Here is a 16520-nt window from a genome sequence, read left to right as displayed (position 1 = left end):
AGAATGGTGGGAACCCGGGAGGCGGAGCTTGCAGTGAGCCGAGATAGCGCCACTGCACTCCAGCCTGGGCGACAGTGTGAAGACTCTGCCTCAAAAAAAAAAAAAAAAAAAAGAAAAAGAAAAAGAAAAATAAGAAAAATATAGACCAATATCACTTACAGATGCACAAATTCTCAACGCAATATTTGCAAACCAAATTCAGCAACATAAAAAGGATTACACACCATATCCAAGTAGGATTTATCCCAAGAATGAAGGTTGGTTTAATATCCCCAATTAATCACATCATACACCATAGGAATAAAATAAAAGGCAAAACCCACATGATCATCTCAATAGATGCAGGAAAAGCATTTGACAAAACCCAACACCCCTTCAAAAACACTTAGCAAATTAGGAACAGAAAGGAACTTCCTCAACCTGTTAAAGGATATCTGCAAAAAAATCTCAGTTAACAACTTTCTTCCTAAAATTTATTTTTTATTGTAATAAAACATTTAACATGAGATCCACCCTTTTAACAAAATTTTAACTGAACAATACAGTATTGTTAACTACAAGTGTGATGTTGTATAGCAGACCTAGAACATACTCATTTTGCATAACGGAAACTGAAACTTTATACCTGTTCAGGAGCAACTCTCTTTCACCCTCTCTGCAGCCTCTGGCAACCCCCATTCTACCCTCCACTTCTATGAGTTTGACAACATCATTTTTTTTTTCATAATTTTTGAGATAGGATCTCTCTCTGTTGCCCAGGCTGCAGTGGTGCAATCCTAGCTCACTGCAGCCTTGACCTCCAGGGCTCCAGTGATCCTCCCACCTCATCCTCCTGAGTAGTTGGGACCACAGGCACAAGCCACCATGCTAGGCTACTTTTTAAATGTTTCGTGGAGATGGGTCTCATTGTGTTGTCCATCAGCCTGGTCTCGAACTCCTGGGCTCAAGTGATCTCACCTTGGCCTCCAAAAGTTCTGGGATTACAGGCATGAGCCTCTGTGCTCAAGTGACAACATAATTTTTTTTTTTTTTGAGATAGTATTTGACTCTGTCACCCCGGCTGGAGTGTGGTGGTGCGATCTTGGCTCACTGCCACTTCCACCTTCTGGGCTCAAGCGATACTCTTGCCTCAGTCTCCTGAGTAGCTGAGACTACAGGCATCAGACACCATGTCTGGCTAATTATTTATTTATCTCCCTATGTTACCTACGCTGGTCTTGAATTCCTGGGCTCAAGCGATCTCCCACCTTGCTTTCCCAAAGTGCTGGGATTATAGGTGTGAGCCACTGTGCCCAGTTGACATAATTTTTTTTTTTTTTTGAGGCAGAGTTTCGCTCTTGTTGCCCAGGGTGGAGTAAAATGGTGTAATCTCGGCCCACCGCAACCTCCACCTCCCAGGTTCAAGCTATTCTCCTGCCTCAGCCAACCAAGTAGCTGGGATTACAGGTATGCACCACTATGCCCGGATAATCTTGTATTTTCAGTAGAGACAGGGTTTCTCCATGTTGGTCAAGCTGGTCTCGAACTCCAGACCTCAGGTGATCCACCCACTTCGGCTTCCCAAAGTGCTGGGATTACAGGCTGAGCCACCGCGCCCGGCCAGCATGGCCTTTCTTAAAGGCTCTTAAAAGAGGGCTCTTGGCCGCTGCTGGGATTACAGGTGTGAGCCACTCCGCCTGGTCTGGTTGACATAATTTGGAATGGTGAAGAGAATAAATGCTTTTTCCCTGCACTCAGGAGTAAGACAAAAGTGTCCTCTCTTGCCACTTCTATTCAATATTTTTGAAATTCTAGTTATAACAAGTAGGTGACAAATTGAGAAAACCTGCAAAAGAAGATCATCTCTATATGCAGATGAGATGATATTGTATAAGGAAAACCCTAAGGAATCCACTGGAAACTGTTAGAACTATTAAGTTCAGAGAGGTTTCAGGATACAATATAAATACATAAAAATCAGTTATGTTTTCTTTCTTTCTTTCGTTCTTTTTTGAGACAGAGTCTCACTCTGTCACCCAGACTAGAGAGCAATGGTACCATCTTGGCTCACTGCAACCTCCGCTTCCTGGATTCAGGCAATCCTCCCACCTCAGTCTCCCGAGTGGCTGGGACTATAGGCATGCACCACCACACCCAGCTAATTTCTTATTTTTGTATGTTTTGTAGAGACAGGGTTTACCATGTCTTGAACTCCTGGACTCAAATGATCCACCCTCTCTGGCCTCCCAAAGTGTTGGAATGACAGGTGTGAGCCACCACGCCTGGCCACGTTTAATTATTTTAGATTCTTCATGCAAGTGGAATCATGCAGCATTTGTGTTTCTGTGCCCGGCCTGTTTCACAGCATACTGCCCTCAAGGGGCACCCATGTTGTTGCATATGGCAGCAGTCTCTTCTTTTTTAAGGCTGAACAGTATTATGTTGCCTGGACACACCATGCTTTATCCATCATTCATCCATCAACAGACATTTAGGTTGTTTCCCACTAATCTACTTTCTGTTTCTATGGATTTGCCTGTTCTGGACATTTTCTATACACTAACAGATTTATTTTCATTCATTTAAAGCCTTTCTCTCTAAAAAATTTTATAGCATATCTGAGATATAATTCACATATACAATTCACCCATTTAAAGTGTATCTTCATTGTTATTAGTATAATTGCAGGATTGTGCAAACTCCACCATGATGTAAATTTAGGATATTTTCATCACTCCAAAAAACTTGCTCCCCTGCCCTCCCCTCCCCATCCTTCCCTGCCTCACTTTGCTTCCCACCCTACATGCTTCCCCTGGGTGAGGATGTTTGCTGACTCTTTGGCTTCCACTGACAACTCAGGCACACAGCCCTGGCTTAGGTAGTTCTCCATTTATTTCCTCCCACATGGATCCTGAGCTATCTCTGGGTCTCACTTTTGGCCAATAGAATGCAGTAGAGGTGATGCTGTGTGACCTCTGGGTAGGTCAGAAGAAGCCTTGCAGATCCTCCGGGGACTCTTGCTCTGGGGAAGGCACTAGCTACCCTGGGGCCATCGTGTTGTAAGGAAGCCTCTGTAACCCACATGGGGGCCATGTGAAGAGGACAAGAGTTGATGGGCTCCCAGCCCATCAGTCCCTCCAGGTGCCAGATGCAGGAGTGAAGGAGCCATCTTGGACACAGCCCTGTTGAGTCTTCAGATAATTTTCGGCAGCCTAGCTGCTACCTGAAAGCTGATGCCTGAGCAACACGTGTGAGAACCGCCCAGCTGAGCACAGTCAACCCACAGACAGAGCAACCATCACAAGTCATGTTTTTGGGCTACTGAGTTTTGAGTGCTTTGTTTTCTGGTGGTCAACAGTGGAGGTGCTGCATTAGACTGGGTACATGTACCCCTCGTTCCTGTTGCCAGAGGCCAGGGCTCACTCTGAATCCCTACCCTGACTCCCCATATTCATACCCCTCAGCATCCTCACTGCTCTTTCCTGCCTCTCTCTCTGCTCCTCGTCCCCCCAGCCCTGCCTCAGCCTCCCTTCCCTTCTGGCTGGGCATGCACACTATGGCGTGGGTCCTCTCACTTCCAGCCTCTCCCTGCCCATTACAGACGCCACCATGCACCCAGGAGCTTCCAAATCCTACCTGTGGTTCTCACCCGAGACCCCTTTAATGGCCTCAGCATTCAAAAGGGAAGCATGACTGGCACTGGAGCTCCAGGGCTGGCACCTCCCCGCCCTCTCTAGTGTCCCCCTGGGCTGTCCCTGCCCTCTCCACTTTCCCTGCCTCCGCTCCCCAGACACTGGGCTGTGCTCCCCGTGCTTGATGCTCTCCTGCTTTCCCATCCCCACTGGACCAGGCTCCTGGCAGCAGGTGTCGTGCTGGTGTCTCTGTGACATCCCTGCTGCGCGTTGTCCCCCTGGCACCTCCGCTGTGCCCCTAACGACACCCACCACACTCTGCACAGTGTGTTTGTTGCCAGGCCCAGCTCTCACACTGGACGGAGAGTGCCAAGTTGACACCAGGGCACAGCCTCCTCCCCTGCCGAGCCTGCCACGGTGCCTGGCACATGGTTGATCACAAATAAATAACGAGTAAACAGCCCATTACATGTTTACTGCATAAGCAGATGAATGTAGAGATAAATAAAGACCACCCAGACGAGAGCAAGGCCAGGCTCTGAGTTCAGAGCTTGGGAGCGCCCCACTCTGAGATCGGCAGGCAGGGGGCGGGGCACAGGTCCGCCGATTAGGGTGGTGGTGGTGGTGTTGTGGGGAAGGCAGGGGCAGCTGATGGAGAGTGAGGTGTCCAGTAGTTGGTGAGAGGACATGTTTGGCGTCCTCTGGTTGGTCCTGAGTTGGAAGTGGGGGCAGAACACAGAGAAATCAAGCCCTGACTGTCCCAGCAACCGGCTGCAGAGGTGGAGCTGCGGCTTCCAGCTTCTTTGTGGTCCGGAGTCAGTAGCCGCCTAGGACTGGCCCCTGTCCAGACGCCTACACTCAGCCTCTCATGCGGGGAGATGAGCGTCTTCCTCCTGGGACCAAAGGAGGGAACAAGAAGGAGAAGGAAGAGGCAGGGCTGCGATTGTGCCCAGGGTGCTGCTGGGCTGCCAGGTCCCTGCTCTGGGTACTTCTCTGCTTTGGGGCGTCTCATCGAGAAGCTGCAGCCTGGCCTGTCTCACCTCTACACAGAGGGGCCGCTGGGGCCTGACGGAAAAAGGTAGGGCCGCTGCATGTCCAAGCAGCTGTCAGCCACCAGGGAAGTTTTCAGCAAGGGAGGCCCAATCTCACGAGTCACTCACACGTCCTGTCCTCTGGGTGTCAACAGGACACGTGCACGACCCAGAGCCCAGGATCGACCCTGCAGCGGAGCCAGCTCTGCCCTTGGTCGGGGTGCCCTGTGGGGATGACTCCACCTGCTGGGTGCCCAGCCCGGCCCTCCTGGGCCCTTGAAACTCAGAAGAGTCGGGACAGGGGTTATAGCACCAGCCCCAGGAGCTTATGCTCAAAACATGAAAGCTGTGGTTTCGCAGATGATTTATGGGGATCTGTAATGTCTTTGACAAGATTTAGCATCAAGCTTTTTACTTAGCAGATTGAACTACTATGGAAACAAACTAGATATTGATAACTATAAGAAAAACTGAAGAAGTGTCTGATCCAAGAGATTTTTTTTTTTATTTTTGAGACGTAGTCTTGCTCTGTGCCCCAGGCTGGAGTGCAGTGGCGCGATCTCGGCTCACTGCAAGCTCCGCCCCCCTGGGTTCACGCCATTCTCCTGCCTCAGCCTCCCGAGTAGCTGGGACTACAGGCGCCCGCCACCTCGCCCGGCTAATTTTCTTGTATTTTTAGTAGAGGTGGGGTTTCACCGTGTTAGCCAGGATGGTCTCGATCTCCTGACCTCGTGATCCGCCCGTCTCGGCCTCCCAAAGTGCTGGGATTACAGGCTTGAGCCACCGCGCCCAGCCCCAAGAGATTTTTAAGCAAATATCCGGGAATAGAGACCCCCATGTATATAGAACATTTGAAAATCATGAGCTTCCGGCCGGGCACGGTGGCTCACTCCTGTAATCCCAGCACTTTGGGAGGCTGAGGCGGGCGGATTACAAGGTGAGGAGATGGAGACCATCCTGGCTAACACGGTGAAATCCCATTTCTACTAAAAACACAAAAAATTAGCCGAGCACTGTGGCGGGCGCCTGTAGTCCCAGCTACTCAGGAGGCTGAGGCAGGAGAATGGGGTGAACCCGGGAGGCGGAGCTAGGAGTGAGCTGAGATCGTGCCACTGCACTCCAGCCTGGGCGACAGCGCCAGACTCTGTCTCAAAAAAAAGAAAAGAAAAGAATGAGCTTCCATCCCAGGGGTAACAGCACCTCCAGGGCACTCATGAGGTCGGCCTGTGACCTTTGCTTTTATTGTGGTAAAATGCATTTAACATAAAGTTGATCATTTTAACAATTTTGTTTTTTTTGAGATGGAGTCTCACTCTGTTGCCCAGGCTGGAGTGCAGTGGCACGATCTCAGCTCACAGCAACCTCTGCCTCCAGTGTTCAAGCAATTCTCCTGCCTTGGCCTCCTAAGTAGCTGGGACTACAGGGATGAGCCACCATACCCGGCTAATTTTGTGTTTTTAGTAGAGACGGGTTTCACCATGTTGGTCAGGCTGGTTTTGAACTCCCAACCTCAGGTGATCGCCAGCCTTGGCCTCCCGAAGTGCTGGGATTAGAGGCATGAGCCACCGCACCCAGGCCATGTTAATGATTTTTAAGTGCACAGTTCAGTGGCATGAAGCAGGTTGACGCAGTGTAGCTGCCACTGCCATCCATCTGCAGAGCTTTATATCTTCCCAAATGTCAACCGACCCCGTTAAACACCAACATCCACCCCACCCGCCCTGGGCACCCCACCCGCCCCGGGCACCACCATTGCACTGCCTGTCTCTGTGGGTTTGACGACCCTGGGGACCTCACGCATGGGCTCAAATGGTATCTGAACTTCTGTGAGGGGCTCATTCCCTCAGCATCAGGTCCTCAGGGTGACTGTGTGGCCTCCGGGTCCGAGCTGCCTTCCATTTCCAGGGCCACTGACGTCCCATTGCACATACATACCACATTCGGGGCAGGGGTTACGTAACACATTCGTCCACCCTCTGGCCGTCGTGAAAAACGCTGCTGCAAACGGTGTGACCTGTGACCTTTTAGACACTGGACTTTCCCAGCACAGGCAGCTGCCTGTTCCTGGGCTGAGCAGGGCCCTTTGATCTGTCGGGCACATCGTGCTCCATTTGGAAACGAGGGCTGTGAACTTTGCAAGGGCCTGTGAAAAGGTTTGAGACCAGAAAAATGTTTTTCCTGGTTCCAAGTACAGGAAAGATACTGTAAACTTCAAATTTAAAAAAGTTATAGGCCGGGCATAGTGGCTCACACCTGTAATCCCAACACTTTGGGAGGCTGAGACAGGTGAATCACGAGGTCAGGAGATCAAGACCAACCTGGCTAACACAGTGAAACCCCGTCTCTACTAAAAACAAAAAAAAATTAGCCGGGCATGGTGGCGAGTGCCTGTGGTCCCAGCTACTCGGGAGGCTGAGGCAGGAGAATGACGTGAACCCAGGAGGCGGAGTTTGCAGTAAGCTGAAATCGCGCCACTGCACTCCAGCCTGGGTGACAGAGCGAGACTCCATCTCAAAAAAAAAAAAAAAAAAAAAAAAAGTTATAGTTGTGATTCAATTTAGCTTTTATGTAGTTACATTAAAAATTATATTTAGAACGGGCACAGTGGCTCACACCTGTCATTCCAGCTACTCAGAGGCTGAGTTGGGAGGATCACTCGAGCCCAGGAGGTTGAGGCTGCAGCAAGCTGCGATTGTTCCACTGCACTCCAGCCTGGGCAACAGAGCAAGGCCCTGTCTCTAAACAAAGTTATATTGAATAGGCTGGATATGACCGGAAACACGGCTTACTAAGCTTGCCCGATGGCTGGGGATGTGGTCATTCATCTTGGAAAGTGTTGACATGACTCATTTGTCTGGGATCAGGGCTCCAGGATCAGGTGAGAGGGGCATCTGAGACCTTTGACCTTTTACTTCCTGTGAGGGAGGCAAAATCAGTTCCTCACTTTGTGATGCTGACATAGTGGCAGGGAAGACAGGAGGGAGTGCTGGGAGCGGGGAGGCTGCCCAGCTGCAGGTAGAGGTGTGGGTGCAGGGACTGCTCATGTGCTGAGGACACTGCTGGGGCTGGGCTGCCCCTGCGATGGGGATGGGGGAGGTGGGTATCCATATTTGGGTTCCTCTGACTGGTCTTGAGTTGGAAGTGGGGTCACTGACCGAGCCCTGACCTGCTGTGGCTTCCCCAGCAGGCGGCTATAGGCTGTGGCCAGAGCTCCACCTTTCCCCTGAATGCACGTGAGATATGAGGAATTTAAGAAAAATAATAATCAAGGGGATTCAAGAGACAGAGACAGAGAGAGGGAGAGACAGAGATGAGAAAGACAGAAACAGAGAGAGGGAAAGACAGAGAGAGACAGAGACAGGGAGACAGAGAGAGACAGAGAGAGGGAGAGACAGAGAGAGGGAGAGAGACAGAGACAGAGAGAGGGAGAGACAGAGAGGGAGAGACATAAAGAGACAGAGAGAGGGAGAGAGAGGGAGAGACAGAGAGAGGGAGAGATAGAGACAGACACAGAGAGACAGAGGGAGAGAGAGGGAGAGACAGAGAGAGACAGAGAGAGGGAGAGACAGAGAGACAGAGAGAGGGAGAGACAGAGAGACAGAAACAAAGAGAGACAGAGACAGAAAGAGACAGAGAGAGGGAGAGACAGAGAGACAAAAAGAGAGAGAGGGAGAGACAGAGAGAGACAGAGACAGAGAGACAGAGGCAGACAGAGACAGAGAAGGAAAGAGACAGAGATAGAGAGACAGGGAGAGACAGAGACAGAGAGACCCTGCCCAGCCCCAGCGCAGCCATGAGTGATCAGTGATCTCACAGCATGGGGTGAGGGAGCCGAGGGGAAGGCCGAGGGTGGACTTTCTTTGTGTGGACTTCATATTTGCCCTTCATCTTACATAACGAATGGTTTATCTTGTTAGTGTGAGTGGTGTTCGTTTTCTATTTTCTGGTTATTTATGGCCATCATGGAGAAATCGTTTTGAATTTTATGTTGATCTTGGTCTGGACTCTCCAGTCACTTCTCACGATTTGTGGAGCCTACTGGGTTTTCCCGTATGGCTTTGGAACCTGGGAGGAAAAGAGATACTCTCCTAATGATGTCTCCGGTCTGGGCCCTGCTGGAAAAGTCCCAAGGAAGGGTTCCTGCTGTCCACCCTGTCCTGGGCTGGTCACTGTGGCGGGGGCGGCGCTGTCCGGGCGTGGGGCTCACAGTGAGCATGGCTGGGCCACCAAACACACGCAGGGCGATGCCACTGCCTCATCTGATGCCCGCACTGCTGCGTGACTGGGCAGCAAGGGCCCCTCCAGGAGGGACCCCAGGCTGAGGCTCCTGCTCACGCTCACAGCAGGTGCTCACGTTCAAATTCATCAGGGGCACCATCGTCCACTGGGAAAAGGGTTCTTCAAAATCCATTTTTCACGTTTTGCCTTGATGTGTTAAATCCATTTTCCATGCAGTGCTAAAAAGAAATGGGTCTTTATGCCACGAAAAGCCACAGAGGAACCTTAAATTGCACTTTACTCAGTGAAATAAGCCGACCCGAGAAGGCTAAGACCGATTCCATCCAAACAGGATTCCGGAAAAGGCAAAACCAAGGAGACAGTGAAAAGCTCAGTGGCTGCCAGCAGCTGGGGAGGGTACAGTGGGTTTTTAGGGCATTCAGTGTCCCCTCTGCAGGATACTGAAACGGTGATTCCGTGAGAACGCACTCACCCAAACCCGCAGCAGGCACACACCGAGCGACCTCGTGTGAGCTGTGGATGTCAGGTGATGACGGCGCGTCCCTGTGGGTCTATCAATGGTGACAGATGCGTCACACGAGTGCAGCATTATAATAGGGGAAACTGAGGCAGGGGAAAGAGGGTGACATATGAGAATTATATTGTCTGCACTTTTTCTGTAAACCTAAAACTGCTGTAGAAAATAAAGTCCGCCGGGCGCGGTGGCTCAAGCCTGTAATCCCAGCACTTTGGGAGGCCGAGACGGGCGGATCACGAGGTCGGGAGATCGAGACCATCCTGGTTAACACGGTGAAACCCCGTCTCTACTAAAAAATACAAAAAACTAGCCGGGCGAGGTGGCGGGCGCCTGTAGTCCCAGCTACTCAGGAGGCTGAGGCAGGAGAATGGCGTGAACCCGGGAGGCAGAGCTTGCAGTGAGCCGAGATCTGGCCACTGCACTCCAGCCTGGGCAGCAGAGTGAGACTCCGTCTCAAAAAAAAAAGAAAAAAGAAAGAAAATAAAGTCCATTATGTTTTTTAAAGTCTGTCTTGCAAGAGAAAGGAGCGGGAAGGGAGTAGGGATGCCAGTGCTAGGCGCCAAGCAGCACAATCCTGGGTCTCCGCAGGTCCACGTGCCCAATGGCTGGCCCAGGGTGGACGATGCTGCTACTGCTGCTGCTGCTGCCGCTGGGGTCCTTGGTGGGGTATGGGCTGCAGAAGCAGCAGATGAACCTGTCCCATAAGGTGGGTGCCAGCGGCCCCTGATGCCCCTGCAGGGGCTGCCACCTGCCCGCAGGGGCTGCCACCTTCCGTCAAGAGGCTCTCAAGGCCGGGCGCAGTGGCTCACGCCTGTAATCCCAGCACTTTGGGAGGCTGAGATGGGCGGATCATGAGGTCAGGAGATCGAGACCATCCTAGCTAACATGGTGAAACCCTGTCTCCACTAAAAATACAAAAACTAGCCAGCCGTGGTGGGCGCCTGTAATCCCAGCTGCTCGGGAGGCTGAGGCGAGAGAATGGCGTGAACCCAGGAGGCGGAGCTTGCAGTGAGCTGAGATCCGGCCACAGCACTCCAGCCTGGGCAACAGAGCAAGACTCTGTCTCGAAAAAAAAAAAAAGAGGCTCTCAAAGCGACACAAAGCGTCTTCCTGGATGAAACCCTCCCGGAGGCCACACTCGCTCTCCTGGCCACACCCCCAGCTGTGCTGCCTAAGCACATTTGAGGCTATGGGATGGTGACCCCAGCACCAGGAGCAGCACTGGGGCCACTACGGCCACGGTCAACCAGGCAGGAAGGAGCAGAGCCGCGTGGGAGCTGCACTGGTGCACACTTCTGTTTTTTGAAATATACCCATTTTTCTTTTTTATTTTATTACTTTTTAAATTTGTGTGTGTGTGTGATGAAGCCTCGCCCCATTGCCCAGGCTGGAGTGCAGTGGTGCGATCTCAGCTCACTGAAACCTCCACCTTCCCAGTTCAGGCGATTCTCCTGCGTCCGCCTCCTGAGTAGCTCGGCTTACAGGCTCCCGCCACCACGCTTGGCTAAATTTTGTATTTTTAGTAGAGATGGGGTTTCACCATGTTGATCAGGCTGTTCTTGAACTCCTGACCTCAGGTGATCCACTGGCCTCGGCCTCCCAAAGTACTGAGATTACAGGCATGAGCCATTGCGCCTGGCCAGAAAATATACCCACTTTTAATAAGGTTGTTATTTATGTTAACAGGCAATGGGATTCCTATTGTTATCTTAAAATTCTCTCAGTTTTAGGGTCGAATGCAGTAACGTCAGTAGACATAGCCTCATCCACAACACTCTTGAGCAAGCAAGACCAGAGGTCGCACACACGGTGGTGCCTTCTGTGTGTGTGGGTGGGGGGTGGCTACAAGCCTTGGCACGGGGGGGCAGGCCTGGCTGTCAGCTCGCCTCTGCTGGCTGTGTGATCCCGGGCGCCGTGCTCGCCCTTCCTGAGCTTGTTTCTTCTCCTGTAAAATGCCAGGCACTGGGCCGGCCCGAGAGCTTCGCCCATGCTCTGCTGCTGCATCCTTGCCCTCAGTGCCTTGGTTTACCCTCTTCCGCATGGCTCACGGTAGACATTCCCTTTCTCAGCCCTGGGCCCCTAGCACTGACCTGCCAGAGCCACGGCAGTCTGGGTTTGTTCCAGAAACTTCTCAGGGAACCCAAGTTTGAAGGATGATGACACAGAGGAGCCAGAGAGACGGGAGGCCCTTCCTGAGTACTGGGTCTGCAGGCCCTGCCCAGGAACAGGTGAGCGAGCTGGTGAGTGGCATTTCAGGTCATCGGGGAGCCATGCAGGAGCCATGACGAGTGCCAGAGCAACTGCTGTACCACCAACAGCCTGGACCCACACACGCTCTGCACCCCTAAGACCATCCTCCTGCAGTGCCTGCCCTGGAAGAAGGTGAGGTGCATGCGGGGGGTGGGGGGCAGAGGAGCGAAACTGCTTGTGGCCCCCTCCCACCTGCCCCGGAAGAGCCAGGGAGTGGATGGTGGGTGCAGGGATGAGGCGTCTCCTGTCCCATAGCCCAACGGGTACAGATGCTCAGACAACTCAGAGTGCCAGAGCAGCTGCTGCGTCCGCAACAACAAGAGCCCGCAGGAGTTCTGCACATCCCAAACCATCTTCCTGCAGTGTGTGCCCTGGCGCAAGGTGAGCTGCGGGCACCTGGGGCGGATGGAGCAGGGGTAGCAGGAGATGGCCCCTCTCCACGACCACTGCCTGGCTGCCTCCCCAGCCCAACGGCAACTTCTGCAGCAGCCACCAGGAGTGTAGCAGCCAGTGCTGCATCCAGCTGAGGGAGGACAGCCCCTTCCGCTGCATGCCCCGCACCGGGATCCTGGCCCAGTGCCTGCCCCTGGTGAGTCCCGGGTGGGGGCTCAGCCTCCAGGCCCTCCCCTGGCCGTAACAGGGAAGTCACACAGAAACCCAGCAACTGGGCCAGGTCCGGGGCCGTGAGAGGTGGGCTCTGAACTCATGGGGCGGGCAGAGCACTCAGGCACCCCAGCTCGGAAAGGCTGGCGCTTCACCACCCATCTCATAAAGTGAGGGCCACAGAGAAGGCTCCTGGGCTGGCACTGAGCCCACCAGGCCCCGCAGGGCACGGGTGCCCAGTCAGAGACTGTCAGAGCCTGCGGGGCTGCGGGGAGGGGGACCCAGGACCAGCCCCTCGTAGGAGCCGAGGTTGAACGTCTTCAGGCCAGAGAGGGAACGAGCCCTGAAGGAAGAGGGTCCTCGCTTCTCCCCTCCCTCCCCCTGACCGCTGCTGTGGTTTTCCCTGACGAGAAATCCATGGGATAAGCCTTGCGGTGCAGGCTCCGACTCTGCTGAGCCCTGGGGTCAGGGGAAGGGCCAGGCTGCCAGCGGCGCAAACGCTGTGGGGCGCAAGTGTGTTTGCTGGAGCCCAAAGCTCCCATGTGGGGTGAAAGGGTCCCGGTCCCCACAGGTGAAGCTTGTTCACAGCCCTCGGTACCACCGGGCCCCGTCGTGGGCGCTGGGAGCAGCCCCGGGCGTGTGGCGCTGCTCGTGGGCGTCCCTCTCGGGCGCTGAGCGTGGGCGTCGGCCTCCGGGTGCTGTCCCGGCCCCCACGAGGCTGGCGTCGGGAGATGCTGTGTCCCAGCCACAGGCGTTCACGTCCTCCTTCCGCAGCGGCTTCACGGCGCGTCCCCCGCGCGTCTCCTCAGCTTCGGGCCCCGTCCCCCGCGCGTCTCCTCAGCTTCGGGCCCCGTCCCCCGCGCGTCTCCTCAGCTTCGGGCCCCGTCCCCCGCGCGTCTCCTCAGCTTCGGGCCCCGTCCCCCGCGCGTCTCCTCAGCTTCGGGCCCCGTCCCCCGCGCGTCTCCTCAGCTTCGGGCCCCGTCCCCCGCGCGTCTCCTCAGCTTCGGGCCCCGTCCCCCGCGCGTCTCCTCAGCTTCGGGCCCCGTCCCCCGCGCGTCTCCTCAGCTTCGGGCCCCGTCCCCCGCGCGTCTCCTCAGCTTCGGGCCCCGTCCCCCGCGCGTCTCCTCAGCTTCGGGCCCCGTCCCCCGCGCGTCTCCTCAGCTTCCGGCCGGTCCCCCGCGCGTCTCCTCAGCTTCGGGGCCAGTGCCCCGCGCGTCTCCTCAGCCTCCGGCCAGTGCCCCGCGCGTCTCCTCAGCCTCGGGCCCCGTCCCCCGCGCGTCTCCTCAGCCTCCGGCCCCGTCCCCCGCGCGTCTCCTCAGCCTCCGGCCCGTCCCCCGCGCGTCTCCTCAGCTGCGGGGCCCGTCCCCCGCGCGTCTCCTCAGCTTCGGGCCCCGTCCCCCGCGCGTCTCCTCAGCTTCCGGCCGGTCCCCCGCGCGTCTCGTCAGCTTCGGGGCCCGTCCCCCGCGCGTCTCCTCAGCTTCCGGCCAGTGCCCCGCGCGTCTCCTCAGCTTCCGGCCAGTGCCCCGCGCGTTTCCTCAGCTTCCAGCCCGTCCCCCGCGCGTCTCCTCAGCCTCGGGCCCCGTCCCCCGCGCGTCTCCTCAGCCTCGGGCCCCGTCCCCCGCGCGTCTCCTCAGCCTCGGGGCCCGGCCCCCGCGCGTTTCCTCAGCCTCGGGCCCCGGCCCCCGCGCGTTTCCTCAGCCTCGGGCCCCGTCCCCCGCGCGTTTCCTCAGCTTCCGGCCCTTCCCCCGTGCGTTTCCTCAGCTTCGGGGCCCGTCCCCCGCAGGTTTCCTCAGCTTTGGCCTGTCCCCTGCACGTTGCCCCAGCTTTGCCTTCTCCTTCAGTGACGTGAGCTCCAACCTGGGTGTGAGGGACCGACCTGGGCCCTGGGATGTTCACACCGGACCCCGTTGCTCTGGGGCTGGCTCCAGTGGAAGCTTCGCTCACTGTTCCTGCTGCTGTTTCTGGAGCTCTGAAAATCTGTGGGAACTGAAAGGCAATGACCAGCCTGGTGGCACGAAGTGTCTGAGAACAAATCCCAGGCACTGGGACATGTAACCTGATTGTTAAACATCAATAAAGGCTCCTGGAGGACCGAGTAGCCGTGTCTCACCCCTTCTGTGTTTTGAATAATAAAAGCGTAAAATCTGGAGGAAACCTGGAGGTCACAGAGAGGTGGTGTCTACTGGGTCAGTGCCAGAGCGGCCTCCTGGGAAGCCTGGGGAGGCACAGGCCGTGCTGTGGGAGGCAAGGCCAGGGCCAGAGCCTCGGGTTTGCTGTCACCTCCCACCACCACAGGGGTGTCGAATAAACGGGTGCAAGCCCGTGTGGACACTGCAGGTGAAAATCGCTCCCTCCCTGTCCCTGGCACGGTCAGTGCTCAGCACATAGGCACCCACGTCCGGGATGCAAGCCCAGTCCCTTTCTCCTTCCCCTGGCCCCAGCTGAGCTTCTGTGGTCACTTGCCTTCCCCTCGGGGGATCCCTGGTTCAGGCCAAGAACTCTTCTGGCTGCTGACTCCCGAGGGCAGCCCTGGGCTCTGTGTGGTGGTGGGGGAGGCTGGGGGGTGTTGGGGGAGTGGGTCCCTCTGCTTCGTTTGATTTCTGATTCCATCTGCTTGACGTTCCCCGAAATGCCTCCATCCCCAGCCCACCCTGTCCCTGCCATTTTCAGCCTGGGCTGTAGTGTATTTGTTTTTGTCTTGTTCCCAGTCCTTCCCCAGCACGTGGGTCTTCCTTTCCTAAGTAATTATAAACAATCTCCATCTCTGCAACTGCAGGACTATCTGAGGCTCCCCCTGGAGAGACTTGTGGGGCAGGAGCACCTGGCCGCGGTCGACTCTGCACACCCTGAAGTTACATCGTTTTGGCAACTTCCTTAAGAAAAGGCATATGACATTATGAACACACTGTTAGGCCTAAAACTGAACATACTTACAGTGAAAGACCCAGCACACCATGAGTGTAGGAAGCTCACACAGGCAGCATCACAGACAGAATTGGAAGCTCACACAGAAAGCATCACACACAGAATCGGAGGCCCACACAGGAAGCATCACAGACAGAATCACACGGCACGTTTTTTACCCTAAAGTTCCTGACCTCACAGCCTCGGATTACTTTTACAAAATGACAATTTGGTAACGTTTTCTATGGGAGAATGGAAAATCAGCTTAATCTTCCCACTGAGGGGGCTGAGCCACGTTTTCTGTGGATAAGAGTTGCTCAGGTATGAACCTCCTGGGGCGTGTGTGGGCGACAGACACAGCCGCCGTCAAGCGATTCCCATAAGAAGTCAAAGCAAATCTCTATCCTGATTAGAAGCTTCTGAGAACTGAATTTTCCACACACACACCTCTACCTGTCTGACACCGTCCCCACACCCCAGCGTCTAGATCCGGAATCTTCAAACAGGACATATTGGAGACACCATCAGGCCCCCGCCTTCTTGTTGATGTCAGGTGAGTGAGCCCAGCATGGGGGCCGTCCCTATGCGGGTGAGCTGGGGTTTGTGGGCCGTCCCCACAGAGGTAAGCCAGGGCATGGGGGCCGTCCCCACAGAGGTAAGCCAGGGCACGGGGGCCATTCCCACGGGGGTGAGCCCAGCAACACTAGGGAAAAGCTTCCTCAACTCGCCTTCCCCACAGGTAGCTCCTGGCTGCTTGGCGCCCCTCTTCCCGCAGAGATACCAGAAGTGCACGGGGGCCGTGCCGAGTGGAGACAGGTCTTGACCCAGTACAGTGAAAAGATCTTATTTTCCCAAACTTCACAGAAACATTGACCGTGTGTTTGTCAGAGTCAGCTGAGGGCAGACGCCACACCAACATGGGGACGGGGGTGTCTAAGGTGAGGGGTTGCGCGCTGGTTCCAGGAGGAGCAAAGTGAGCCCAGGGTGGATGCAGAAGGGGTTCCCTGCCTGGCGCTCGGGAGATGGTGGGGCCACAGCCACTGGTTTGGAGAAGCTCTCTGGGTTGAGGCCAGGGGCCCATGGCGGGGCCAGCGGCACTGTACGCTAGAGGGAGGCACCTCTGGGTCCTCCCAGCCAGGGGAGTGAATGGACCAGGAAGCCCCAGCTTCGTCCACCATGGCAGAGGGGCTGCCTGTGAGCAGTTCCAGAACCATCCATCAGTGTGAGGCTGTCGGCCCCAGGATACGGACGATCCCCCCACTCTGTTCAAACCCCTCGAATCCTGTTTCCTGTCATGTTGGGTCAACTTCACTATGAATTTGGAAGTCTAAGAAAATTACAAAACGAAACAACATCGTGAAAGTG

The 16520-nt window shown here is 55.1% G+C and overlaps 1 protein-coding gene across 1 annotated transcript; it reads left to right on the top strand.

Annotated features, from left to right (window-relative positions):
* Window positions 1-4495: 4495 nt before the first annotated feature.
* LRCOL1 (leucine rich colipase like 1) lies at window positions 4496-15978 on the top strand. The gene is made up of 8 exons (XM_045366824.2): window positions 4496-4689; window positions 9987-10104; window positions 11655-11780; window positions 11904-12029; window positions 12115-12237; window positions 12823-12946; window positions 14035-14114; window positions 15895-15978. Exons 2-8 carry the CDS (start codon window positions 10000-10002, stop codon window positions 15976-15978), a joined length of 768 nt encoding a protein of 255 aa, XP_045222759.1. The 5' UTR covers window positions 4496-4689; window positions 9987-9999.
* Window positions 15979-16520: the final 542 nt, after the last annotated feature.

The sequence above is a fragment of the Macaca fascicularis genome, chromosome 11 (genome assembly GCF_037993035.2).
Source record: "Macaca fascicularis isolate 582-1 chromosome 11, T2T-MFA8v1.1".
Classification (NCBI taxonomy): Eukaryota; Metazoa; Chordata; class Mammalia; order Primates; family Cercopithecidae; genus Macaca; species Macaca fascicularis.
This window is presented reverse-complemented; position numbering and strand designations above follow the sequence as displayed.